At 39.0% G+C, this 27,588-nt stretch overlaps 1 protein-coding gene across 1 annotated transcript; it reads right to left on the bottom strand.

The window, feature by feature from the left end:
* Nucleotides 1-38: 38 nt before the first annotated feature.
* On the bottom strand, nt 39-25,247 carry hsf2 (heat shock transcription factor 2). The gene is made up of 12 exons (XM_020516977.2): nt 25,089-25,247; nt 24,525-24,633; nt 19,706-19,833; nt 18,242-18,366; nt 17,062-17,137; nt 14,748-14,809; nt 13,786-13,867; nt 13,571-13,692; nt 10,659-10,907; nt 9,630-9,735; nt 3,958-4,027; nt 39-734 (listed from the first exon to the last, which is right to left on the bottom strand). The coding sequence occupies exons 1-12, from the start codon at nt 25,179-25,181 to the stop codon at nt 436-438; spliced, it is 1,521 nt and encodes a 506-aa protein (XP_020372566.1). The 5' UTR covers nt 25,182-25,247; the 3' UTR covers nt 39-435.
* Nucleotides 25,248-27,588: the final 2,341 nt, after the last annotated feature.

The following is a 27,588-nucleotide window of genomic DNA, read 5'->3' as shown; positions in this document are numbered from 1 at the left end:
AACACATCACTGAACAACACCCAAGCTTAATCCAAAAATCGGATCATAGTTTTTTTTTTAAATGGTCACGGAATGTAGAATGGTGCATTCAGTTGTCCCAAGCTGGGTTTGGGGCAAATGATATTTGCAGAATACGAAATTGCAAGGTATTTCACACATCGCTGCTTTAAGCAACAACATAAAACAATGCCATGTAATGTCACAGCAATAGTACAAAAAAAATTAAACTTACACAAAGCTGCATTTCTGATATGAATTTAAGAGTACAGGGAACAAGATCTTTATATATATTAGCAAAAATTGATTACAACATATTTACATGAAACACAATACAGGACACTAACTACACAAACCAATGTTACAGTATAAATTAAATGTTTCAAGTTAAGTTAGTCTTTAGCTGAATGTTGAATAAACAATAGTTAAACTTATTGGCTAACTGTCCAGTAAAGAATTTTCACCATCTAGACTATTAGAGGGAGTCAATTCACAAAGGTAAAACAGTGTTTCTTCTCTTGCTTCTTCTTCTGTTAAAGGTTCTAATTTAAAAAGTTGACTGGTTTTCTTCTTATTTTCCCGTTCTACTTTTTCTGTATTTTCATTTTTCTGTAGGTGATTGTCTTCACATGTACACTTAAGGCCTGAAGTAGTGTTCTCCTTTTCCAATAAAGAGGATGCATTTCCATCCAAGAAAGTTAGCACAGGGTACATATTGTACTGCATCAGTTGCTTTCCTGCAAGTAAACCACAAACAAAATGGAGCTTTTTAATGCAAGACGGAGGATGGAAATCCAAGCAGACTGTAACTTTAACTTTCGTATAAAAGTATCAAGTGCTGTATTGAACAATGATGTAAACAAAGGTTTGGACCAAAACTTTTATAAGTGACATTACTAGACCAGTAACATTAGCTCAACAGTCTTGATTATTATAATGTTCAATGTGATATAACCAATGATCCATCAAAATTAGCTGTTATGTAACATCTACTTTCCTCCACCCCCCAGTATACAGTCCCATTGAATTTCTTTTTAATGTTCAGCTGTGCACAAGCCCTATTTATCAAAAATCAAGACCTTGGAGTTAAAGTTTTGGCTCAGTATGAACGCGATGTGAATTCAAATGCAGTGGAGTACATTAAATTCAAATAATTAATTATAACTGTTACTAGCTTTTTATTTTAGATTTAATCATACAAAGACTGGCTTGTCATAAATATCCATCTAATTTAACATCATCTTTAGGAAAAATAAAGCAAAGCAAAAAAGAAACTATAGCAAAATAAACCAGTCTGGCATCTAATTCCCGACAATATCAAGCAACAAAGCTGTACCTAATCACGACATAACTGACTTAAATCAAAGGAGGGGGCACTCTTGTAGTGCAGTGACAGTGTCCTTATCCTGGACGAGGAGGCTCAGGTTCAAGTCCCACCTGCTCCAGAGGTTGGTGATAGATGCTCTGAACAAGTTGATTAAAAATACTTTCAAACCAGATGAAAAGGCCCTCTTGTAGCCCAATGTTAGTGTCTAGATTATAAGGCCCAGGTTCAAGTCTCACCTATTCCAGAGGCATGTAATAACATCTTTCAACAGATTGATTAGCAAATAGGATAATAAAAAAGCAGATTAGTGATTTCTCTCAGTACAGAGGTAGTGAGAGTCCAAAGACCCGAGTTCAAGTTTCACCTGCTCCCAGAGGTGTGCTATAACACATCTGGACATCACTTAAACGAGATGAGGACTCTTGGGTGCACTGCTAATGTCCTTATATCTAAGCCAGGAAGTCACGGTTCAAGTCCCATCTGCTCCAGAGGTGCGCAATAACATCTGAGGTGGCTGATTAGAAAATATGTACCAAAATGTTAACCTTTAGGGGCTCTTGTGGTGCAGTGGTAGTGTCTGGATCTCTCGGTCAGGATGTCAAGGTTCAAGCCCCATGCTCCAGAGGTATATAGTAACATCTCTGAACTGGTTGATTAGAAAATCTTAAGCTAGATAGATCAGCAGGCAATGCTAGACATCAAACACAACAAAGGCAAACCTATTCAATCACCCCACTAACATCTGGAAACTTGAGAGTAAGCCTACAGCCTAGCCAAGCAACAGCACAGCAGTCATAAATACATACCTTTTTGGTCAATGTCACAGATTTCTCCAAGACTATCTCTAGCTATGTACTATTCCACAGAGGTGTTAGCATGTGGTACACAATCAAGAGGAAGTGACTCTGGCAGTCTCATGAAGCCACCTTGCTATTGCATAAGACACAGCCAATCTGTCTCCGTCCTTAACTCCTCAAGATTTCAAAAAAAAAACTATCTACTTCAATACTTCCAGTGATCTCTCAACTCTCCAGGGTAGAGAATTCCAGCTATTCGCTACCCTCAGAAGAAATTCCTTCATGTCAGTTTTAAATAAATGTCCCTTTTGTTCTACAATTATGTCCCCTAGTTTGAGATTCCTCAACATTTACCCTGTCAAATCTCCTCAATCTTTTATGTTTCAAAAAGATCGCTCCTCATTCTTCTAAACTCTAATCAATAAAAGGCCTAAATTGTTAAGCTATCCCTGCTCAAGTCAACTCCAACACAAGAAGCAGTGCAGTGAGTTGCATTTGAACTGCCCCCAATCCCAGTATATCCTTTGTTCAAGACAAGGACAAAACTGTACAGTGTTGTGTGTGTGGCCTCACCAACACCCTGTACAGTTGTTAGGTTTCCCTCTTTTTAAACTCCAACCCCTAGCATGAAAGGCCAAAATATCATTTGTTGTCTTAATCACAATGTACCTGCATGCTAGCTTTCTGCTTTATACATAACATCCATATCCCTCAGTGATGCATTTTTTTAGTGTCTTGCTCCATTTAAATAATATGCCTCTTGATCTTTCCTTCCAAAGTGCATGAGCTGTAACTTTTCTACATGTCCCAGTGTGAGACAACTCTTCAGGGGCCTATAGATGACTCCCACCCATGCCTTTCATCCAACATGATTCCACATCAGGGTCTCTCTCACTACATCACAACTCACCACTTCACTAATACCATCGTTTATTAATTTAAAGCTCTATCGACAATGCTAATAGTACGATTCACTATGACACTAGTCCCAGCACGGCTCAAACGTTCTCCATAACCGAACAGATCTTTCTTACCCAATAGTGGTGACAGTGTCCCATGAACTGAAACCCACTTCTCCCATACTAATCTTTCAGCCACACATTTACATCCCTAATCATGTTTTAAGTATGCCAATTTGTCTCAAGGCTAGCTCAAAATACATTTGCACAGACAGAATGTACATCTATTCAAAATATTTGATCATTGTATAAAGCTCTTAAAAGTCCCTCCAGGATTCAGTTATCAGGGCCAACAGGGAGACACCATAGTACACTGTTATCATGACAAGTTGGAACTACAAGTTCATATATAAACTTTTTTTAATGTAAAACTCATTTATATAAACCAAAAACAGCAAGGGCCCTAACACTGACCATGTAGGATTCCACTGGGCACAGACTTCCAGTTGGAAAAACAGATCATAGAATCCCTACAGTGCGGAAACAGGCCCTTGTGCCCAACAAGTCCACACCGACCCTCGGACATCCCACCCAGAACCATCTCTCTATAACCCACCAAATCAACACATTCCCGGAACACTACGGGCAATTTAGCACAGCCAATCCACCTAGTCTGCACATCTTTGGACAGTGGAAGGAAACCGGAGCACCTAGAGGAAACCCACGCAGACACAAGGGGAATGTGCAAACTCCACACCGACAGTTGTCTGAGAGTGGAATTGAACCTGTGTTCCTGGCACTGTGAGGCAGCAGTGCTAACCACTGAGCCACCTCTACTTCAAGCATTGCCGTCTGCTTCCTGCAACTCCACCAACTGTGGATCTAGTTTGCCAATTTCCAAATGAACAGAAAAAAAAAACAAATCCTAAGCACTAACCAGTATCAGAAGATTTGTTTTCATCCACTTTGGATTCAGCTCCATTACGATTTTCTTTAGCACTTGATACCTAGCATGAGGAAAAGGAATTTGTGCATGAACATCATATCAAACTAATTTGAGTTAGTGAACCATATATATCTGACATGGTTTAGAATCTCAGTTCATTTATGTTCGACATCCTTCTGATTCTCTAACATTCAGTGGAAGGAAATTCGCTTTTAAAATTCTTAATGTGATTCTTATACAATTAGAAACAATGCCCCTCTGGACCTCATAGAAACACAACACACGAATTCAGAGAAGTAAACCAATGGTCCATCCAGTCTGTCCCACCATTCAATAAGATCAAGACAGATCTGTTTGTGTTTTGAATTCCACATGCTCACATATCCCATTTCTGATTATCTGGTGTAACGAGACTGGAGACCTGTGTTCAAAATATTCAATGATTCTTCTTCCACTGCTTCAAGGTAGAGAGAATTCCAAAGTCATACAACCCTAAAAACATGCTGCCTCCTCCCTGTCCTGAAAGGGCTATCCCTAATTTTAAAGGAGGGCTTCACATTCCAGACTTATTCTCAAGTGGAATCATTCTGTCCACATACATCTTGTCAAGACCATTCAGGATCTTTTTACACTTCAATTGAGTCACCTCTCAATTTTCTCCTCCTACAGTGTGGAAGCAGGCGATTCGGCCCATTGTGTCCACACAGACCCTCCGAAGACCAACCAACCTAGACCCACCCCCTTACTCTATCTGTGTAACCCTGTATTTCCCATGACTAATCCACCTAGACTGCACATCCATGGACACTATGGGCAATTTACCATGGCCAATCCACCTAACCTGCACATCCTTTGGACTGTGGGAGGAAACCGCTGCATGCTGAGGAAACCCACACAGACACGGGGAGAATGTGCAAACTCCACACAGACAGTCAGCCGAGGGTAGAATTGACCCCAAGTCTCTGGCACTGTGAGGCAGCAGTGCTAAGCAATGAGCCACCGTGCCGGCCCAGTAACATGGAAAGCTGTTAGGTGGAGCAGACGGAAGATAGTAGCACAGTGATAGTCATAGAATAGTAGAATCATACAAATCTCCTCCGAAGACCAACTGACCTAGATCCACACCCCTACTGTATCTGTGTAACCCTGCATTTCTCATGACCAGTCTACCTAGCCTGCACATCCATGGACACTATGGGCCATCTACCATGGTCAATCCACCTAACCTGCACATCTTTGGACTGTGGGAGGAAACTGGAGCACTCGGTGGAAACCCACACAGACATGGGGAGAATTTTCTAAACTCTAGTGGAAACACCCAGACTGTCCAACCTATCCATATTAGGCAACCCTTTCATTCCAGGTATCAGTTTAGTAAACTTTCTCTGAACTGCTTTCAACACACTTAGATCCTTCCTTAAATAAGGAAACTAAAACCACACATAGGATGAGATGTGGTCTCACCAATGCTCTATATGACTTATGTTCAACTCTGCTCGTGATGTACTTTTCCAGCTTAACTTTGTTACGTTAACTAACACTTTAATACACAGGACTTGCAGATGATATTCAGTGCTCAGCATAAGGTCATCGTATGATCAGAGAGACAAAAATAAATAATGTTTACAGATGATTTCTTGTAAGGTAAGAGAAATCAAGAAATTATTCTATAAACAGATATCTGATGCATTAACTGGAAGGGCAATTCAGGAATAAACACCACATTCCAGGATATTTCCTTTGCAACTCTGTTTCTAGAATTCAATTGTCATGTACAAAGTTACAACCAGCTTTATAAATGTTAGTAAAACACTAGAGGCTTTATTATATTTTTGTAGCAGTTGACATGCTTTGCTGGTTCAATGCATTCGAATTACCACCTGATTGTTAAAAAAAAAACAAACCAATGCTGTACTTTAGCAAATTATATTTTCACCACACAATGGACGAGTATTTTACATAGCTTGGATCCCTCTCTCTCTATATCTATACACAAAAATACAATTTGTCATGGGGAATGCAGTCGCCTAGATTTTATCTTTTATAAAAATAAGTTTTCAACAAGGGCAAAACTTAAGTATAACTGGTTCCATTCCCTTTCTCAGTAACTTCACATATCAACCATTTTAAACATTGCTAAAATGGAGACAAGTTGAACTTTTTTTTTAAATTGTGCACTCATCAGAACTAGTCAGGTCCACGGATAGTTCTGCTGGATAAGACATCATCCATTCCCGTGAACCGAACCTCCTCCCTAATATGTTGTCTCACAAGGTTAAAAAAAATCCCAATCTCATGTAACTCAGTAAATCAATCATCCTTCATTTAGAAGAAAGGTAATTCTAGGACGTCCTTCCTAACACGATCAATCATTGGCCCTTATGGTGAGGTGGTGTCTAGGTATTTTAATGTACTATCTGCAAATATTAATTTTTACATGAAATTGTGATACAAGGTGTAAAATGATTTATTTTAAGAGGTTCGATTTTGATCTAATGGCGTAAAATATTTCCTCTAAGACGCACGCTGCACTCCAATGTCCCGTGCTCAGCACTGACTTCTGGCTCCATAAGCCACTGCCACACAAGGACCTTGGGGGCACGCGTAGCCTGTAAGAAAATTAAAAGAAATGGTGAAGGCACGAGGGGGGTTTGGTCTGCATGAATGAGGGAATTTAATGAATAATGTCACTATTTCTGGAGCCATTTTTTTTTGAAAACCTGCATGCGAGTGTGCGTTCCTAGAATGGTAATGATAATTTGTTTGCAAAATGAAGAGTTTTATGAGTGGAGATAAATATCAACAGCATTGAGTTGTATTCAGCTAGAAGAATCTGGAAATTTTTCTTGCTCAGGGTAAAATCCATCACTTGGAGAGCTTTTGTTTCCAGTTTGCAGAGGACCTGATGGAAGTCAGATGCATAGAGTTTTTCCTGAAGAAAGGAGATAGTTTAGAACTGTTAGGAAACAGGTTACCTCCATGTCAAGAATTTCAGTTTAAATGTTTGACACTAGAAATGTTTGGTCAGAACAGTGAAGGGATTATATAAAGCCGAGAAAGTCGAAAGTTCAGTTCTGCGAATCCTCAAAGAGGTTATCAAACTTTCAAGATCAGGAGTTGAAAGAAACAGTCAAGTCAAACCTGTAGATGTGACTGGTCTCTGAATGCTGTAAAGTGACTGTGCTGGAATATGGCAAGATACATTGTGTTTCAAAATCTATCAAGTTATATCTGTCATAGGGAAAATACTAGGTTGGGATGATGGCTCAGTGGTTAGCACTGCTGCCTCTCAGTGCCAGGGTGCCGGGTTCAATTCTACCTTGGGCAACTGTCTGTGTGGAGTTTGCACACTCTCCCCATGTTTGCGTGGGTTTCTGCCGGGTGCACCGATTTCCTCCCACTGTCCAAAGTTGTGCAGGTTAAGTGGATTGGCCATGCTAAATTGCCCATGGTGTCCAGGGGTGTGTAAGTTAGATGGATTGGCCATGTGAAACGGAGGGTTACAGGGGAATGGGTCTGGGTGGATGCTCTTCAGAGGGGTGGCATGGACTTGTTGAGCTGGTTGGCCTGTTTCCACACTGTGGGGATTCTATGACTGGGAGGTATTATTAGAATCACTATAACAGGACACTTGGATAAGTTCAAGCTAATCAAGTACATCCAACATAGCTTTTTCAAAGTAAAATCATGTTGAACTAATCTTTGAAGTAGTAGCTTGTGCTGTGGATAAAGGGGAACAAGTGGATGCATTGTACTTAGATTTTCAGAAGACATTTGATAAGATGCCACATCAAAAGTTATTGTGGGGAAATAAAAGCTCAATGTTCTGGGTAAGAAGATTGGTTCACTAGCAAGAAGCAAAAAGTAGGAATAAATAGGTCTTTTTCAAGTTGGTAGAATGTCATGAGTGGCGTGCCACAAGTGTCAATGCCAGGGACGCAACTCTTTACAATGTCTCCAAATGATGGAGGAACCAAAGGCATGGTTGCTAAGTTTGATGATGATACAAAGATACGTAAGAAAGTGAATTGTCAGAGTATATAGATATGCTAAGAGATTGGGCAAAGATCTGGCAAATGGAGTATAAGGTAGGAAAGTGTAAAACTTTCCATGTCTTTCTTTTCATTTTGGCAGAAAGAATAAAAAAATGCAACATCATATATAAATAGTCATATGCTGGAGTTCTGAGATGCAAAGATTTGGGTGTTCTAGAACATCAATAGAGTGCATGTACAGCAAGTAATTAGGAAAGCTAATAGAATGTTATGTTTTACTGTGAGGGAAGTATTGTTTCACTTTTACAGGCCATTGATGTCACAACATATGTCAATGCTTTGGAAACAATTCAGAGGTTTATTACAGTAGTACATGGAATAAAGAGATTGCCTCATCAGGAAAGGTTAAACAGATTAGGCCTGCATTCTCTAGAGTTTAAAAGAATCAGAGAGGGGACTTAACTGAAATATAAGGTCCCGAGGGGGCTTGACTAGGTGGACATGGAAAGGATGTTTCCTCTTGTGGGAGAATCCAGAACTAGGAGCCAGTTTAAAAAATAAGGGGTCAAGCATTTGAGACAGAGATGAGTAAAACAATTTTCTCTGAGCAGGTTAAGCCTTTGGAACACCCTTCCTCAAAAAAGGTATTGGATGCAGATTCTTTAAATATTTTTAAGGCAAAGATAGATAAATTCGATTATTATGGTGATGAAATAATATCAGGGCTATACAGGAATCAAATCAATGTCACAATGTACCAAATTATAAGATTAGAATCAGATCAGCTATGATTGTATTAAATGAGGAGCAGTCCTGAAGGGCCGAATGGTCTACTCTCAGTTCATTCTTCATGTGAGTTTTTTTAACATGTAAAGAGTTTACTTTTTTTCTATTTTATCTTTATTTTTGTCTAATAAGCTTCTGTTTTATTGTTAAAACCGATCCACAGCACTGTCTGCTTGCATTTCACTGTGATACCATCTTATTTTTAAAATTCTATCAGGCTAGATTTCAGTGTGGAATCTGACTTGCCCAGTGATAATTTCAGTTAGGATCATAAAACAACAAACACAATGAATCCCTGTCCATCTAATAGCGAAGAATGTTAGACCAAGGACAGATTGAAAACTTACCTATTGATTTGGGTGTGACCCAATAAAAAAACCAGAAAGCATCATGATGTATGAAGTTAGCAAATTAGCTGGCTATAAACTGGTTATCTGCATAGCAAAGACTTAACGAAACAAGACTGCTTTTCCATATCTGCCTAAGATATGGCAAAATACCATTCTTCCTCATGGAGTGTTTCTATGTGAAGCACCTTTGCTGAATGTTTGTATAGGAGCTAAGTGACAGTGTTCCTGAACAATAGGCAAAAGTGCCTTGAACTTGATTCAAGAGGAAAATAAAATGTTATCTGAAAAGGAAGAATCTGCAGGGTTACAAGGAGAAGGCTGGAGAATGGTACTAAGTGAATTGTTCATTTGGACAGCCATCATGGATATGTTGGGCCGAATAGCCCCCTTCAGATCTGTAACAAATCGAAGATTGCATAGTTTTAGCTTATAGAACAACCTTTACTATGGAAGATGAAAGAACAGTTTAGAATTCAACTTTGAGATAAAATCAAAGACTAAACTAAGACTTAACTATATGACGCGTACTTACATCTGACAGAACCTCTGGGTCAACACTGAACTGCTTTCCTGATAACGTTGCCTGAAAATCTTCTAAACTACAGTCAATACTGTCCAAATAATCCATAAGTTCTATCCTGCAAGATCAAAGTTTAACAAGCATAAATCTTCTATTGACTGAACATCAAGCTTTCAAGCAAGAATTCATTGATTTGATGTGAATTGTGACTATAATGACTCAACAGTAAATCATTTGGATAATGCATACATGTATTCATTAGCATGCTGATCCACCAATAAGTTCAAATTCATATAAACTTCAGCATTTTACATCAAGTAAAATACATAAAATTTAATCTGCAGGTTTTTTTAAAATTGGTATCAATCTTAAAAATAACATACTTTTAAACCACAGCAAACTTTGTTTTAAACGCCACCTTATGAACCAGCATTCTTGCTAAACCAGCAGAAATATATACCTCAAATACCTGAAGTTTACTGTATTTTCATGACCTCTTGCGATGTCAGAGTGGTCAGTTGAGGGTGCCAGTGAGAAGGCTCTCTGCTGGTAAGTTTTATTGAAGGCAAAGTTGCAATATTATTTCAGTGATTTATGCTGTAAATTATAACAGTGATGCGTATACCTCTTGCATTACATTTCTGTTACTAAGGGTTGGTTTTTAGATTGATTATGTAAGCCTCTTAATCAACCGAAATATGTGATCAACTGGCACACTCCTGGTGCCATAAGTGCCGGTTAATAAAACGTTTGCTGTACATCCAGAGTCTTAGATAATGTGTCTCACACTGGTAGTATGCTGCCCAGAAAGTACAAACATGAATTTACATACCAATATAGGTCACTTCAAAACACTGTATAATGAATAAATGAGTGTAGTTGAGCAGGAAAATACAATCAGTTTGCACAAAGCAAGATCTACTTCTACATGACTACACAATTTAATTTCAATTATACTGGCTAAAAGGAAAAAAGGCAAGATAGCGGGGAGCTCATAATACATCAAAATATACCAGCACGACATTCCTCACATTTACTCACTTGCCAAGAAGGTTTATGTTCTGTGAAATAACTGCATTCTCATTCAAAATGGAGTCCATCATAGAAATAGGATCTTCAGAACTGATTGATGATTCAGCGTTTGTTGTTTCAACACTGTCGTTCATCATAGTGTTCATAACATGATCAGTACTGCACACATCCATTATCTCTGATGTGGGAAGTTGTTCCTGACTTTTAGTAGTCTCTTCACACAAAGAATTGTCCTGTTGTACGACTTTGGGCAGTTCACTAAAAGGACAAAAAAAAAATCTGAATTTACAGATGAAATAGGGAACACTTTTTAATTTTGTTATTTTTCACAGACTGTGAGAAGCTACATACTGAAGTTAGAACAATGACCGCAACATATCAAACTCAAACTTCAAACAAACATTAGCTAATCTGAATAACACATCACTCAACTTAAAAGTGATTCTGTGGGTCTCCCATAAAGTTTTTGTTGTTCACACTTTCTGCAAGTATTATGATCTAGTGGCTCCAATTGTTATTTGGTAATGCCCAGTTGATATTAGAACCAGACAACATAGATCCTCAGCAGGAACTTGGCTCAGTTCATAAATGAGTGTTTTTTTTAAAACTAGTGATCTTTTACTAAAACAAAAGCATGCAATATTTCAGTCTTTATTTTAGTAATAAATCAAGTTTTATGTACAGAAATGAAGATAAACAAGGAGAAAAATCTGAAAGAACTGTGGATGCTGTAAATCAGGAACAAAAACAGAAGTTGCTGGAAAAGCTCAGCAGGTCTGGCAGCATCTGTGAAGAAGAATCAGAGTTAACGTTACGGGTCCGGTCACCCTTCCTCAGAACTGATGGTAGCTAGGAAAACATCGGGTTATATGCAGAAGATAGGGAGGGGGTAAGGAGTAAATGATAGGTGGGGATGGAGCCCAAAGAGAGAAGAAGAGCAGTTGGGTAGACAAAGGAGTTGATGACGATCTGCCTGGGAGGGTGAATAGCTGTTAATAGGGACTGTTAGTCTGCCATTACACACTACCTAAATAAAAACCGAAAGAACTGTGGATGCTGTAAATCAGGAACTGAGTTCTGAGGAAGGGTCACTGACCCGAAACGTTAACTCAGATTTTTTTTCTTCACAGGTGCTGCTAGACCTGCTGAGCTTTTCCAGCTACTTCTGTTTTTATTACACACTACCTGTTAGTCACTGTGATAACAAGGCCTGGTGGTGGGGTAGGGGGCTAGGATAGAGGGGTTAGGCCCTAAAATTATTGAACTCCTATGTCCAAGCCCCTACCTCACACACCAGGCCTTGTTATCACATAGTCTGCCATTACGCACTACCTATTGTTAGTCACTAACAGTCGCCTTTAATGACTATTCACCGTCCTAGCCAGATCGTTATCAACTCCTTTGTCGATCCAACTGCTCTTCTCTCCCTTTGGGCTCTATCCCCATCTATTGTTTACTCCTTACCCCATCCACCTCTCTATCTTTTGCATACAAACTAACATTTTCCTATCTACTATCAGTTCTGAGAAAGGGTCACCGGACACGAAACATTAACCCTTATTTTTCTTCACAGATGCTGCCAGACTTTCTGAACTTTTCCAGAAACTTCTGTTTTTGTTCAAGAAAAAAACCCCACTCTATTGCCTTATAACAAAGAGCCAAAGACTTTTAAACACATACCAGAAATAACACAAGCACTCATACATTGAAAAAAAACAACAGCTTTGTATCAGAATCAGTAAATGCTGGTACAGCTTACGAACTTTGCTGCAATTCTAAGAACAAGTACCTCTAGCAAGACCTGGTCCAGCTCATTTCCAAGGACACACACTTTCAAATTTCTTAAATACTCTGTGGAGCTTGAACTGATTAAAATTTTAACTCCTCTGCTGGAATCACAAATAGTTCACAGAACCATAGAAACCCTACAATATAGCAGACCATTCAGCCCATCAAGTCTATTACCCTTTCAAAAAACATCCCACCAGGCCCACTTCCCCATCCTATCCCTGCAGTCCTGCATTTTCCACGGCTAAATCCACCTAGCCTGCATGTCCCTAGACACTATGGGCAATTTAGCATGGCCAATCCACCTAACCTGCACATCTACAGACTGCGAGGAAACCAGAGCACTTGGAGTAAATGCACACAGAATGTGCCAACTCCACACAGTCACCCGAGCGTGGAACTGAACCCCAGTTACTGGTGCTGAGGCAGTAGTGCTAACCACTGAGCCACCTTGCCATGTTCTTGCTTAATTTTGATTAGTTTTCACCAGACTTCGCATCTAGAGCTATACAATCTCTGTAGCAACTTTGACTCCTTTATGTCCACCTGAGCAGACAGATGTAGCTACAGATTAATAATACATCTGGAGAAGGACACTTTCAATCCAGTATTCCTGCAGTATCACAGAATTATCAGCCTAGAGGGGATCTTGGAGTGGATGTAGAATCCATGATCTTCTAAAGGGACTGTCTGCTGAAGGCATGAACTCTCAGCTTTAATGTCAATAAAGTGCTACCTAGCAAGAGTTTGGTTATTTCAGTAAGCATGCAAATTAAAAGGCAAATTCTCGTTAAAAACAAAACTAGATCATAAAGCTGTGTTCTATTTTTAAGATTTGTTCTGAATTCATTAAGTCTGTTGTATAGAAGCTCAAAATAAAAATTATCTTCAATAGAGCTAGGAAGTAAACAGTATAAAGATAGTTGATCAAAAACAAGAACACCTCAATGTACTATTTAAAAAAATGGTACACCAGTAGCAACTCTTCCTTTCTGAAGGCAATATTCATGAATAAGGTTGCAGTACCATGACACTTGCAATTTATATTTTTTCTATACTGTAACTGAGTGCTATAATTTAGTAAATGAAGCACACAAAAAAGATCAGACCAACGATAGGAACTGAATTCATACTCGTTAACAGCAAATGTAGATTCTTCATTTTTTTCTTTTTGTGTGTCAGTGATGTCACAAATAACAATATCTTCTACCGTTCTGACGCACTGCTTCACACCATTAGAGCCATGTACAGGTACCTATCAGAAAAATGGATACTTATTAAATTCTTTACAAGATCACTTCATCTTTAAAATAAAAGAACACAAAAGTACAAAAAGGTTTTTAATTACATGAGTTGTATCATCTGGCTCTTTTACTAGGTGATGAAAATATTTTGGCTTAGAAGGTCCAGTAGTATTAATCATTATTGGCCTAGGAACAAAGAAAAATAAGTTAAGTATTGATACAACTGAAAATGAACCAAGACAGCACATACAACTGAACTACAGTTGTATCTCTAACTGTCAAAATGAGCTAACTGGGTTAAATGATCCTTGCGTCCTGATTAGTTTACTAATATCTCCAACTGCAAAGAAAAAGGTTGCGGTGGTCTACATTTACCCAGTGAATATTTTATGTTCTATTAATAGAGGATGATGTTGTTCAACTATTTTGTCAACATGAATATATTTGAGGCACCTAAGTGGTAACTTGGAGTTATCCTATTCCTAAAGTACTGCATAACAGAGTTATCAATAGTTAATTTAACAAGAAATCTAACATTTCACATAACAATAACATTTTAGTACATAACATCTTAACAGTGTCCAAATAATTGATTAGACTCCCTGGAAGCTACAGAATTTGCTTGCAAACCTCATTATTGGATAGTACAAAAAAAGATTGGAGAATACGTAACAATATCCACGCAAACATTCGAAAATGTAAGATCTTAGTCGATCCCATTGAACCCAAAACATTATGCTAGCAACAATGCAAAAATTCACAAACCATAAACAATGTCACAATGTACTAAATAATGTACCGAGCGCTTAGGGTACATTTGAGACAAAAATAAATCCATCAACATTCACCAACGCAGATATATGACTGATAAAGCAAATTCTTAATGCACCAGAAGAATTAAAAGTTCCTATTCCAAGAAAAAGATAGTTTCCAATCTAAGCAGCTTTACTTTCAGCTAAAATTATACTTACAATTGAATAAGTACTTACATGGAAACTTGAAATGAGTAAAAGATTGAGCAATATCAAGAGACTAAAAGTATTAAACATTTTTAAAGAATGCATACCTTTTCCGCTTCAAGGTAACAATTTGGTTATTCTGGACCAAGCTAACAATAAATTTAATAATCTGAAAAATATGAAACATAGCCATTTATAACCAAAAATCCAAGATAAGGAATGAAACTAATTTAATGTGCCTCAATAGAAAGTCATACGATAGATCCAATCAAGCAATAACAGCAATACTGAAAACAAGACTTATAAATTAATTACCAAAATCAGTTGTGTGTTTTCAGTACTTGTCATATTCAAAAGGCATGGAGAGGTTATAATTTGTTTTTAAAAGCTAAACTTTCTTGTTTTAAGATTTTAACATCACCTTTGCAGGACTAAAACGTGGCTGCTGTCAATCAAATTATGTCAGTTGACAATTTCCATAAAGTTCTGATCAGCAGTAACCAGGACTGGCTTATATTCTCCTGGAATGTTACACCATTACACACCTTACAGACCAAACAGAAAGAGACCAGCAGAGAATACCAGTCGCCAGATAGTGCTGTGAGAATGAAAAGGGGCTTATTTAAATTCTTTATGCCTGAAGTGGTGTTAAAGAAACCAATTTTCCTTGTCAACAATGGGCAAGACCAGGAGCATAGCAACTATCCAATAAACAAAAGTGATCCAGGATACATGTTAAATGACTGAAGTTTCTAGAAAAAGTTTAATTTTAAGTTCTGGTCTGCCTTGCTTAGGCTAGGAAAGGCTATTGTTAACTGTTAACACCATTGTCTGCAAGACTCTCAACAGAACAGCAGACTCATCTAAGCTTGTATTTAGTCTCAAATTCCCAGAAACCTGGTTTCCAGATTAAATCCTACATTTGCCTGAAATGTTGGCCAACTGCACTGCTGCACCTCCAGCCACTACAAGAAAGGATTCGGCAAGATCAGTCTATGTAAAGGTACTTTTCCCAGTCACAGACTACCTGCATGCAGTCAAATCACATGAACTATAATGTTCATTACTTTTGAGTTTTTAATAACTGTATTTTTTTCTTTCCTTCTTTCTTTCTGTATGTTCGTGTGCACATATTTTTATATACTTCTTTTAAAGCATCCAAAGTTGGTCAACAGCAGCACAATTAGATGAAAATTGACACCAAATCAAAGGCAAATGTGACTAAAGCTGAATCAAGTTTTTTTTTAAAGAGAGGGTCAGAAAGGCAAAAGATATTATCGTTAATGGCTGGTCATGGGAGTGGGGCATTTGCAGAGGGGAAAGAACACAGTTCGGAGGATTATAAAGCTGGAGGAGATTATTTATGTCAAGTTTGGGCAACACACATGGTGGACTGGGAGCAAATGTAAATCAAACACATGGTGTGGACAGGAGTGCTTTGGATCAGCTCGAATTTATGCAAGCTAGAAGATCAGTCAAGAGAGCTTTGGAATAGAAGAGTCAGGAAGTATAAAAGCTGAAGCAGGGATGGAATTGGCAGTGGGAAGGAGTAAAACCAGGCAGAACTTATGATGGGAGACTAAGAGTTGAATTTTCAGTTCAGGATCAAGAATGGCACTGAGTTTGAACCCATTGAGGTATATACTGAGATAACAACCCAGCAATCAGTGCTTAGGGAACCAAAGTTTAAACAGAAGCTATTGCAGCCCATTCAGGAAATAATATCAGAAAAACAGAATTAGAGATGACAACAGCGGTAGTAAGATAGACCTCAATAGAGGCAACAAACACAAATGGGTAACATAATACCATGCGTAAACCCTGCTTCAGTTTCTAACACAGTAGCAAGATCATTTTTTGATCAAGAGCTCAACTTTCTAATCAACAAGCCTTTAAGATCACACCATACCACAGCAATTTTCTTTTATTCATTCATGGAATGTGTGTGGCCCTGTCTAGGGTAGTATTTATTGCCCATACCTAATTGCCGAAAGGGTGGTTAAGAGTCAACCACTTCCTGTGGGTCTGAAGTCACATGTAGGCATGGTAAGGATGGCAATTTCCTTCCCTCAAGGACATTAATGAGCCAAATTGTTTTTTTTCCCCCAAAAATTGACAATGGATCCATGGTTGTCATTAGATTCTTAATTCCAGACTTCTGTTGAATTCAAATTCCACCATCTGCGATGATAGGATTTGAACCCGGGTCCCAGTAAGCAATTACCAATCTGCTTTCAGAATCTTTGACTTTTTAAAATCATATTGAAGGTACCACGCCAGTAAGTTTTGTCTGACAGGTAATTATAGATAAAGTAGGAGAGTTTAGCTGGCTGCACAAAATGAATACTTACCAAGAATGTTTTTGTGCAGCCAGATGTCCAATTTGCACGTGAAAGTTGAGTAAATGAAGAAAAGCCTTACCTGTCGGATTACTTGTTGTTGCTGTGCATGTTTTTGTCTAAGGTCTGCAATCTCTCTCCAAAGTGTTTCATTTTCCCTGTTGGCACACAAATAAAAATAAAATTATACTGTATTACTGATGTTACTTTAATGGTTGCAGACTGACATGGAGAAAATCAAATATCCATGGAATACTACTACTTGCTACAACTCATTGGTTGGTGTTGGTGGGATGGGGCAATGGGCAAGCTGTATAGAAGACGTCAGGAAGGTAATACTCTTGGATACCAGCACCTCTGTACAAGTCTTTTGAATTTTCACTCAACTCGAATGTTGAAAACGCTGCCAAATGCTCCAAGCTGCTGTTGGGCATTTAATATATTTTACATTACTTATTTTGTTATCTGTTTAAAACTTCCATATCACAAGTTTATAACCTCAGATTTCACTAGCCAGCCTCACATTAAAGTATTATTTTACTTCTGAAAGGCATAATACTCTGTAAACATTGATCATCCTGCAGTACATCATCCAAACAATCACCTTTTGCAAATACTCACAATGTGTGTTGATAGTTCGTTTTACCACAGTGGGTAGTCAACCTGTTGACCATTGCTCAGATACATAAATTATATCAGAATCTCTTAAAAGGTTGGAGATTTTTATCCAGAGACATTGTTTTGAATGGTATGCTGTCAGCCCAGTTGAGAATGACTAACTCAAAGACTGGGGTTCATACCAATAACCCTCTTAACAATTTAATTAATTCACTGAGCCATTTGGAGTCACCAGGCAATGTACCTTTCTGATTGGGAAACTGATAACAACAAACAGATTCTATTATGGAGATGGGATTGCCAGATTATGAAGCAAACCCTGCAGCTGCAACTCCTCACTGCAAATCCAGAAACAGCTCAACTACTGAAATGGATATTTTGCAGCAATGTTATTTTTTAAATTTTAGAGTTGTCAAATATGGAAACATTTACATGGTGGCCAAGAGTCACAGAAGGCATCTAGTGAAATGTTCACACTTGCAGGGAGCCCCAATTCTCATTTAATTCTTGTATTCGCTGTACCCAAGTGATCCAAACAATGCAATCCTAGGAGCAAAATGTCCTCTCCTTATTTTGGTTGTCTGCATAAAACAAACTGCTTTTTGTTAAGAATGCAGTTACGAAAGAACAGATCGTTGCAATACCATTTCAAGGAAGTCAATCTTGAATCAAGGTTTTCTTGCTTTCCTTGTAGTTCCTGAACACTGGATAAAATTGCATTCAAACCTTCTTGCTGGATTTTAGCTTCTTCTGGCTTAATCGAAGATACCTAAGATAATGCAAGTCGTTAAATAAGCTAATTAACAAATAACTACAGATATTAAAGAGATCAGAATTAAAAAGCACATATCTCAGAAGGTTGTCAAGCTGGATTACATTATAGATAGAGCGCAATGGGACCACTGAAGGAACTGAAAATAAAGGGGGAATCAAAGTTTAAATATCAAGACATTTCTTAACTATTGAGACATTTCTTAACTTTGGATTCGACTGGTGAATGGGACTTGGTGTAATCTGGACACAGCATCATATTTTTAAATGATCTAGTGTACAGAGCGCAGAAAACAGAAGGTCACCCGGACTGTAATATGAGATGAAAAATTGGACGGAAGTCAAGGATAGAGACAATGGAGGCAACAATGAAGGATGAGGAAGGGATGCTATTACAGGTGATTCTCTGGTTACAACTAGATATATAGGATTAGAACAAGGCAGCTGCACTCCCAGTCAACTAAATAACAACAGAGGCTTAGGGAGGAGTATGCATGGTTTTCCATGTCAAAGGCACATTAGCTATGTCTGATCAGTACAGCAAATCAGTATGTTGGGAGGTTTGGGATAGAAACCAAATGGGTACTCAAAAGTTTCCATTCAGACTGTAAAGAATAAGTCAAAACTATTTTTCACGTTATTCAAACATTACTACAACGGAAGAGGTTTGATGATGAAATGGTGTTTAATAACCAATCTGTACTAACTCCTACGGAGCAAAATGAATTAAGATAACCTGAAAATTAGTACCATTGTATAACTTATCCCAAAGATGGATTTTTTAAAAGGAATGCTTAAGTAGGAAACGTACATGCATATTCAGATTTCAACAGGCCATAGGTATAAATCTGAACTCTATTTGTGTTTCTTTTAAAAAAAACTCTCTTTGGAAGTCTGTAAATTTTCAGGTATCTACTTAAAAGATTGACCCTCTTCAGTATTCAGCAGCAAAATACAACATTATTTTTTGGTTAAAGCACATAAGGGGGCTGGCCTATGGGTAGGGTCTAATGTAAACTCATGCTTGTAATACCTAATCAGAAAAGAGATACGGCCATCTTTTCTGATTAGATATTACTAGCATGAGTTTACATTAGATACTTTATCCCTTGAACCTCAAATATCATTACTTTCTATTTTCATCCCTAACCTTCTGTTACTAACTACTTGTTTCTTAAGCGGTTCAATAGTACAAGTTCTTGAAAGGAACATAAAAAGAACAACACAAAATCAGCAAAACAGAGTCAAGCATGTAACAAACTAAAATGGAAAACAAGAAAAGGCATGGAAGAAATCTAAAATTAAAAATACATTTTCTGAAGTCCACTGCAATTTACCTTTCTTTTTATGTTTTCTAATAATTCATCTTGCCCTTGCTTGAAGTAAGGATGTTGAAATTCCACAGGCCCATCACGCTCCTGTTTGACTATACCTGCATCAACATTCAGTACTTTACGAAAGCCATCTGTAATGCAAATACAGGTTACTTCAACTGTAGGTTCTGTGGAATGGCAAAGGCAACAAAAAAAACAAGTTAATTTAGTCAAGAATTATAAATTAATAGAAGGGCCAGGCCAAAATAGCACTCAAAAATGCACATTCAGACCACAAGAATAAATTAAAACCATGTGTCATTTTATAGAAACATTACTACAACAGGAACAGGTTTAACGATGGATTAAAATTAGCCCGGAATCTCTGATTCAAATAAACTTACTTGCTACTTGAATTGGGATGAAGTGCAGACTCTATGGGCTGAAAATTGTGTTGGGAACATTTGCCAGTCTTGTAACAAATATAATTATCTATTTGAAAATCTACATCAATTGCAGATTTTAACAAAATAAAACATTAAAATATTACTTCATTGGTTAAGCTAGTTTTAAATCTTGAACACCACTGACAAGGTCAGCATTTACTGTTCTTATGAAAAATTGATGGCAAGTTGACTTGTGAGTCTGCTGCAGAACCCATATTAAAGGTACTCCCACAAAACTTTTATGTATGGATTTCCAGAATTCTGGTACAGTAACAATGGAATTGTGTGCAAATGAGAGAGAAACTTAGAACTGGTGGTTTTCCCCACATACTTGTAGCCTAAACCCATCTAAATGGTATAACTTGGAAGGTGCTGCCAAAGATTCCCTAGCAAACTGCTGCATAACAGTAAAACAGCACACATTGCTGCAACTATAGAATCATAGAGTCATATTCATAGAGCTGTACAACGTGGAAACGGATCCTTTAGTTCAACTTGTCCATGTCGACAAGATATCCTAAATTAATCCAGTCCCATGTGCCAACATTTGGCCTATATCCCTCTAATCCCTGCCTATTCATATACACATCAAAATGCCTTTTAAATGCTGTAATTGTACCAGCCTCTACCACTTCCTCTAGCAGCTCATTCAATATACGCACTACCCTCTGCATGAAAAAGTTCCCCCTTATGCCTTTTTAAATCCCTTCTCTTCCCACCTTAAACTTATGCCCTCTAGTTTTGGACTCTGCTACCCTGAGTAAAAGACCTCAGTTATTCACCCTATCAATGCCCCTCATGATTTTATAAACCTCTATAAGATCACCCCTCAGCCGCCAATGCGCCAGCCTATTCAGCCTCGCCCTGCAGGTCAAATCCTCCAACCCTGGCAACATACTTGTAAATCATATACTTGAGTTCTGAGGAAGGGTCACCTGGCCAGAAACGTTAACTCCGTTTTTTCTTTCACAGATGCTGCCAGACTTGCTGAGCTTTTCCAGCAACTTTGTTTTTGTTCCTGATTTACAGCATTCGCAGTTCTTTCAGTTTTTACTTGTAAACCTTTTTTGAACCCTTTTACGTTTCATAACATCCTTTGTATAGCATGGAGACCAGAACTGAATGTGGTATTCCAAAAGTGACCCAATCAATATCCTGTACAGTCGCAACATGACCTCCCCAACTCCTATGCACAAGGCACCGATCAATAAAGGCAATCATACCAAAAGCCTTCTCCACCATCCTGTCTACCTGTGACTCTACTTTCAAGGAACTATGAACCTGCACGCCAAGGTCTCTTTGCTCAGCAACACTCCCCAGGACCTTACCATTAAGTGTCCAAGTCCTGTCCTGATTTGCCTTTCCAAAATGCAGCACCACACATTTATTTAAATTAAACTCTATTTGCCATTCCTCAGCCTATTGGTCCATCTGGTCAAGGTCCCATTGTAGTCTGAGGTAGCTTTTTTTGCTGTCTACTACACCTCCAATTTTGGTATCATCTGCAAACTTACTAACCATACCTCCTATGTTCACATCCAGATCATTTATATATAATGACAAAAAGCAGTGGACCCAGCACCACACAGGACAGAAGGGGCCCTTCAGCCCACTGAGTCTGTGTGGCCAAAAATATACTATTAACTACAACAATCCTACTGTCCCACACTAGGCCCATAGCTTGTAATGTTATGACACTTTATGTGCTCATCCAAATACGTTTTAACATTGAGGTTTCCTGCCTCAACTACTCTCCCAGGCATTCTAGACCTCAACTTGCCTGTGTCCTCTGGGTGAAACTTATTCCTCAAACCCCTCTAAACATGTTGCCTTTCACTTTAAAATTATGTCCTCTTGTAATTGACCCTTCGACAAGAGCTTTCTATTGACCTTGTTTACACCACTCAATCTTATATTGATATCAGGTCCCCTCTCAACCTTCTCTGCTCCAAAGAATACAACCCAAGCTGATTCAAACTCCTTTCAAGACTAAAATGCTCCATTCAAGGCAACATTCTGGTAAATCGCCTTTGCAACCCCTCGACTGCAATCATATCCTTCCCATAGTTTGGTGACCAGAACTTCTCAGTACTCCAGCTGTGGCCTAGTCAACAAACAGCTCCAACATGACCTCCCTATTTTCATAATCTATGCCACAACTGATCAAGAGAAGTATCACGGTGGTTGCTTAGGTTTATAGATAAATGTGAGCCAGACTGTTGCCCTAGTGTTGAGCTAATTGCAATTTCTTATCCCTATCGTGATTTAAGGTTGAATGGATTAACCAAACCTAACACCATAGACACACTACCATTCCATGTAGCACACTGCAACCAACTACACAAAGGCAGCTGGGAGAATTATAGCATACTCCTCACTATTCCTATGTACATGTTGGACAGTTTGGAGACACGTGGGCCATTGGGTGCATAATACCCAGTCTCTGATCATCTTTTGCAGTTGTACCACTTAGGTGGCTGACCCAGTGGAGCTGTGGATTAATGATGCTGATATGGTAATGTCACTGAATGCCTCAGGGAAGTTGCTAGACTTTCTTTTGTTGGCAAGTCATTCTTTGGATCTTGTGCAGCACAAACATGAGATGTCACATGTAATCCCAAATGTGGATTTGCCCAGATGTTGTGCAATGCAAATATGGATTTCAGTCAAGTATTTATCGGTAATTTACCTCTGTGATACAACTTGTATCGTACTTGGTCCAGGTAGCACTGACGGAACCATAACTAAACATTAATGCATAAGCACTACTTGATAGGAGAGTTTATGACTCCTCCCCCCATAGCTAACAATTCATAAAGTGAACAAGATGCTAGCTGATTGGATTGAATTTGTCCGACCTTTTATGGATCTGGAATTTGTCACATATTTGGGTAGATGTCAGAGTTCGGTCTACTTGAAACAGCTGGCTAGTGCAGTTAGCTCTGGAACAAAAACCTTGAGCACAGCAGCTGAAGTGTTTTGTTCCATTTTGGGTACCATACTTTCAAAAGGATGTCAAGGTCTTACTGAGGGTACAAGACAGATCTAACAGAATGGTACAAGAGTTGAGGGACTCCACTTATGTGGAGAAACTAGAGAAACAGGGATTGTTCTCCCTGAAACGGAGAAGGTTAAGAGGAGGTAAGAAGAGGTGTTCAAAGTCATGAATGTTTTGAGAGATTAAAGAGATGCTGTTTCCAATGGGTGGAAGGATTAACAAGTAGCAAGAGATTTATGGTGACTGGCAAAAGAACTAGAGGTAACATTCTTTCCGTTGTGAAAAAGCAACTGTCTTGAATAGACAGTTCAAGCATCTTCAATAGTAATAATGAAGAGAGAACTAAAGCATGTGAGACCTTTTCCACGATTTGCTTCTACACCAAATTATTTAAAATTTTATGTTGTCAGATTCTGTAGCCTTTGCTATGGCCAGTATATTCAGATGTTTCTTGATGTTACATGAAGTGAATTGATATTGCTGAAACTACTCAGATCAGGAGGAGGCAGAAGTGCGTAATCCATTTGGCCCTTTTGGCTTAATATGGCTTAGCTTGCTAACACTGAGGATCAGAAAACTTGTGGAGCTTCCTCTACTCATCAGTTTCTTAATGTCCACTAACATTGAAAAGGTTGCAGAGTTTTGATCAGGTCTGTTGACTTTGCTCTGTTTAGCATTTACAGCCCTACGGCTTGGCTCCATCACCACATCATATTCAGGCATGTCTGGTGCTGCTCCCTGATTATTCCTTAACAATGAAACAGTGGTCCATCTTGCCTCAGTACAAATCATGTTACACTCAAGCAGTAACAGGTCAAAGTGCATAACAACACAAGAAATAAGAGCAGGAATAGATAGTATAACCGATCAAAGCTGCTCCGTTATTTGATGATCAGGGCTAACCTTTGGTTTCAACTCAACTTTCCTACCGGCTCCCCATATTTCTCAACTCTTGGAACACCGAAATTCTAAGTCAGCTTTAAAAGATTTATTAATGGAGCAGTCACAACACTCTGGGTTTCTAAACTCAGCCCTAAACGATCTTCCATTATCCTGTGATAGTACCCCCAAGCTCTAAATTCCACACCCACAAAAAGAACTGCTCTGCATCGAGCCAATAAATATGAATATCGTATGATTCAATTATATCACTTTTTATTCTACCAAATTACAGAATAAAGGTCCAATGTAGTCAGACATTCATTACATAACAATCCTCCCATCCAGGATGGTACCTAGTGAAGCTTTATTGTGCCAGCCCTACACTTAAATCCCTTTTTACATTTGAAGCCCAAAATTGCGCAGTGATTTTGACGTCTGGACTCAAAGTCCTGCACAACGGTAATCAAACGTGTTTACTCTTTCACTCCCGCAATTACGTAGGTATGTTTATACTTACACATATTAAGTTGTCGTACAAAGCTAGCCATGTTGTTGTGTTTGAAATACTTGGGTAAGATCTCTTTGGCAAATCTCTGCTCATCCAGAACCAGGAATCCGTGTCCATTCTAGTCAGAAGAAAGGGAACAAGCTAATGAATCATGACCGAGGGCTCAGGGCTCAGTCCGCATTGAAACCACCCGCAACACTCTCCCCTCCCCCAACATCTTCACCCCGAGTCCCCTGACCCCCAACTCCACTCTCCGGCTTTCACATCCCTGCCCTCCTTCCCGATTCCCTCCCCCGACCTCCATATCCTTATTCCATGCCCCCACGACCCTCTCCCCCCATCTCCCTTCTCCGGGCCTTCACATCCCTGACCATCCCTCCCCTCCTCCCACATCCCTGACCGCCACCCAGCCCTCCCTCCAACCCGGCCTGGCCTGGCCTTTTGTTTTCCTTCCGGATCCTCGACCAGCTGCCGGCACTAGGCCGAAGAGCCTGCGTGACCATTTGGGATCGGGGTGGGAGTGGGGGGGTGGTGGTTGGGGGAAGATTACCCGGTCCCGCCTGGTCCGGTTACCTGATTCCAGCAGATGAACTCGTTAGTGTCAGGGTCCTCCACCAAGGCCCACAGTTTGGTGAGAAAAGCCGGGACAGGCACCGACTGCTTCATCCCCGCTGCGGCCCGGGGCTGCCCACGTGACCGCGGGGACAACAACAGACAAACGGCCGGCGCTCGCGAGCTGACGTCACCCGCCGGGCACTGCGCGCTGACGTCACTCGCACCTTCCACCCGGGGGAGGGGGAAGAGTGTTGCTAATGCTTAGGGTTTGAGGGAGAAAGCAGGGGTTGAGGAAGTGAAGGTACTGTACAGTTGTCAAGTAGGGTCCACTTACCCAAATGTATGAATTAGGCAGACTACATCCACCCAGGTGAAATTTTACCAAAAGTCGGAATTGATTGTTTTTGGCTGGAAGGTGAAGAAGACTGAGCAGAGTCAACTCAAATTGAATGGTTGACTGATTTAAAGTGGGTGAAGGAACAGATTTGTATGCATACACGTTTGAAGGTAACAGGATAACTTTATTCTATGAATTAAAAAAAACTCTTAAAAAGATGTATAGGAACCTTTTCACTAGATAAGAGATGTGGAGACAATCATGAAAGTTATGCCAAACTTTTAAATACATGGTTTTGTCTCAGCTGCACAATATGTCCAATTTTTGCCACTATAATTTGGGAACGATGATGTGTTCGAGAGAATGCAGAGATGTGGAACCTTGTGAAGCTTGTAAAACTGCTGTTTTCCTCCTTAGAGCAGGGAAGATTTGGTACAGTTTCTCAAAATTATCAATGGGTTTGATCGAATTAATGAGAATAAATGTTTCTAGTAGCAGAAGAATTAGTTGCCAGATGATCCAGATGTATGCAAATAAACCATGGATGATATGAAAGAAAAATTATTACAACAATTATGACCTGCAATACATTGCGCAAAAGATTGTGAACACAAAAATGAGGAATAAGAGTAGACCATATGCCTTGTTGACCCTACAGTTCAATCATGGTTGATCTTGAGCATCACTTTCCTGCCTGTTTCCCACATCCCTTGATTCCATGAAAGACTTAAAATTTGTCCATCCCAGCCTTAAATATATTCAATGATGGAGAATCCACAGTCCTCTGGGGTAGAAATTCCAAAGATTCATTTTTGAGTAAAGTAATTTCTCATTTTGATTCTAAATGATAGATCTCTTATCTTGAGACTGCACTCATGTTTTATATTCGCTGACCTTTGAAAGCAATCCCTTAACATCTGCTCTATCAAGCCCCTTCAGAATCTTGTACATTTCAATGAAATTGCCATCACACTTATTGCATTGCCTTTGTAGCAAGCTTCAATAATTCCATGTTTAATTATCTGCCCAATGGTTTGGCTGCTGAAACAAGCTTGGAAACTACTTTGCCCGTGTTTTCTGACTCTCCTGTTCCTAATTTCCACTCGCATTGATTCTACTTCATGATCTTCTGAGGTCAGATTCTTTTTCCCTTATGTCATCATTTACTGCTGGCGTTACCCCTCCTTCTTTGTCATTCTATCTGTCTTTGCAAAATATTGTGTTCCTTGAAACGTTTATGTTCCAATCTTGATAACCTTATAACCGTATTTCTGTAATGGTTTCTGGATCTAAATCATGTGACTCTATTTCCACAATTTCTCCAATTGCAGAAGCTGTGTGCTTTCAGATAACAAAAAAACCCTCTAATTTCTATTTTTTTGCTTCTATTGCTTTACATTTGGGTTTCTAAATCTCCCTTCACCTGAATCTTAAACCCCTCCCTCCATACCACCCACTTCTCTCCCTGTTAGATTAAACCACTGTCTATAATTGTAGTCATATGATTCACCATGATACTGGTTGCAATCCAATTCAAGTGGAGCCCATTTCAACAGGAAAGCTAAATACTAAAATTGGTACCCCATAAATTGTAACCCGTTCTTCTCGTACAATTCTCTGAGGCCCAAGTTTAACTCTAAACTTCTTGTCTCTGAGCCATTCAACGTAAGGCTTAGGTAACAATCTAAAATGTATTGTCTTTGTTGTTCTATGTATTAATTTGGACCCAAATTCATCTAAGTTTCTTTGCAGAATATCATGAATTCTCAAGGGATCATTCCCTCATGATTCAACTTCTATTCCAGCTGTGAGGAGAACTCCTGAACCCTGGTACCAGGCAGGCAACACACGTTTGGAGCTCCCAGTCATTACTGCTCCTGATTTTACTGTTTCTTATGTTGTGGATAAGTTACCACAACTTCTAATTAAGTTACTTATTAAGAAATCTCACAGACACTTGAATACTGAACTAATTATGAACTTTAATGCATGTAGCAACCAAAATAAGATCCCTCAATAGGCAAGTTAAACCTCACAACTCAATTTAGCTATTTCCCAATTAATGATGGAATTTAGCTAAGATTTCAGTTAACAGTGTCTGTCTCTGGATATCCAGGGCTTGATCCTTATGCAGTGTAGTTCTCTAGAGTTCTGCTGTGGCAGAATCCTGAAGTTAAATTG

Source organism: Rhincodon typus, chromosome 5 (genome assembly GCF_021869965.1).
Source record: "Rhincodon typus isolate 14 chromosome 5, sRhiTyp1.1, whole genome shotgun sequence".
Classification (NCBI taxonomy): Eukaryota; Metazoa; Chordata; class Chondrichthyes; order Orectolobiformes; family Rhincodontidae; genus Rhincodon; species Rhincodon typus.
Note: the sequence above shows the minus strand (reverse complement) of the source record. Positions and strands in the feature narration are given on the sequence as shown.

Bases quoted from the DNA above. Each gene is read 5' to 3' on its own strand.
- hsf2 (XM_020516977.2), bottom strand. From the start codon at position 25,181: ATGAAGCAGTCGGTGCCTGTCCCGGCTTTTCTCACCAAACTGTGGGCC. The intron at 4,028-9,629 runs GTAAGTACGCGT...TCCTCATGCTAG, and splicing joins ACCCAGAGGTTCTGTCAGAT to GTATCAAGTGCTAAAGAAAA. The intron at 735-3,957 runs GTTAGTGCTTAG...GTTTACTTGCAG, and splicing joins AAACAAATCTTCTGATACTG to GAAAGCAACTGATGCAGTAC.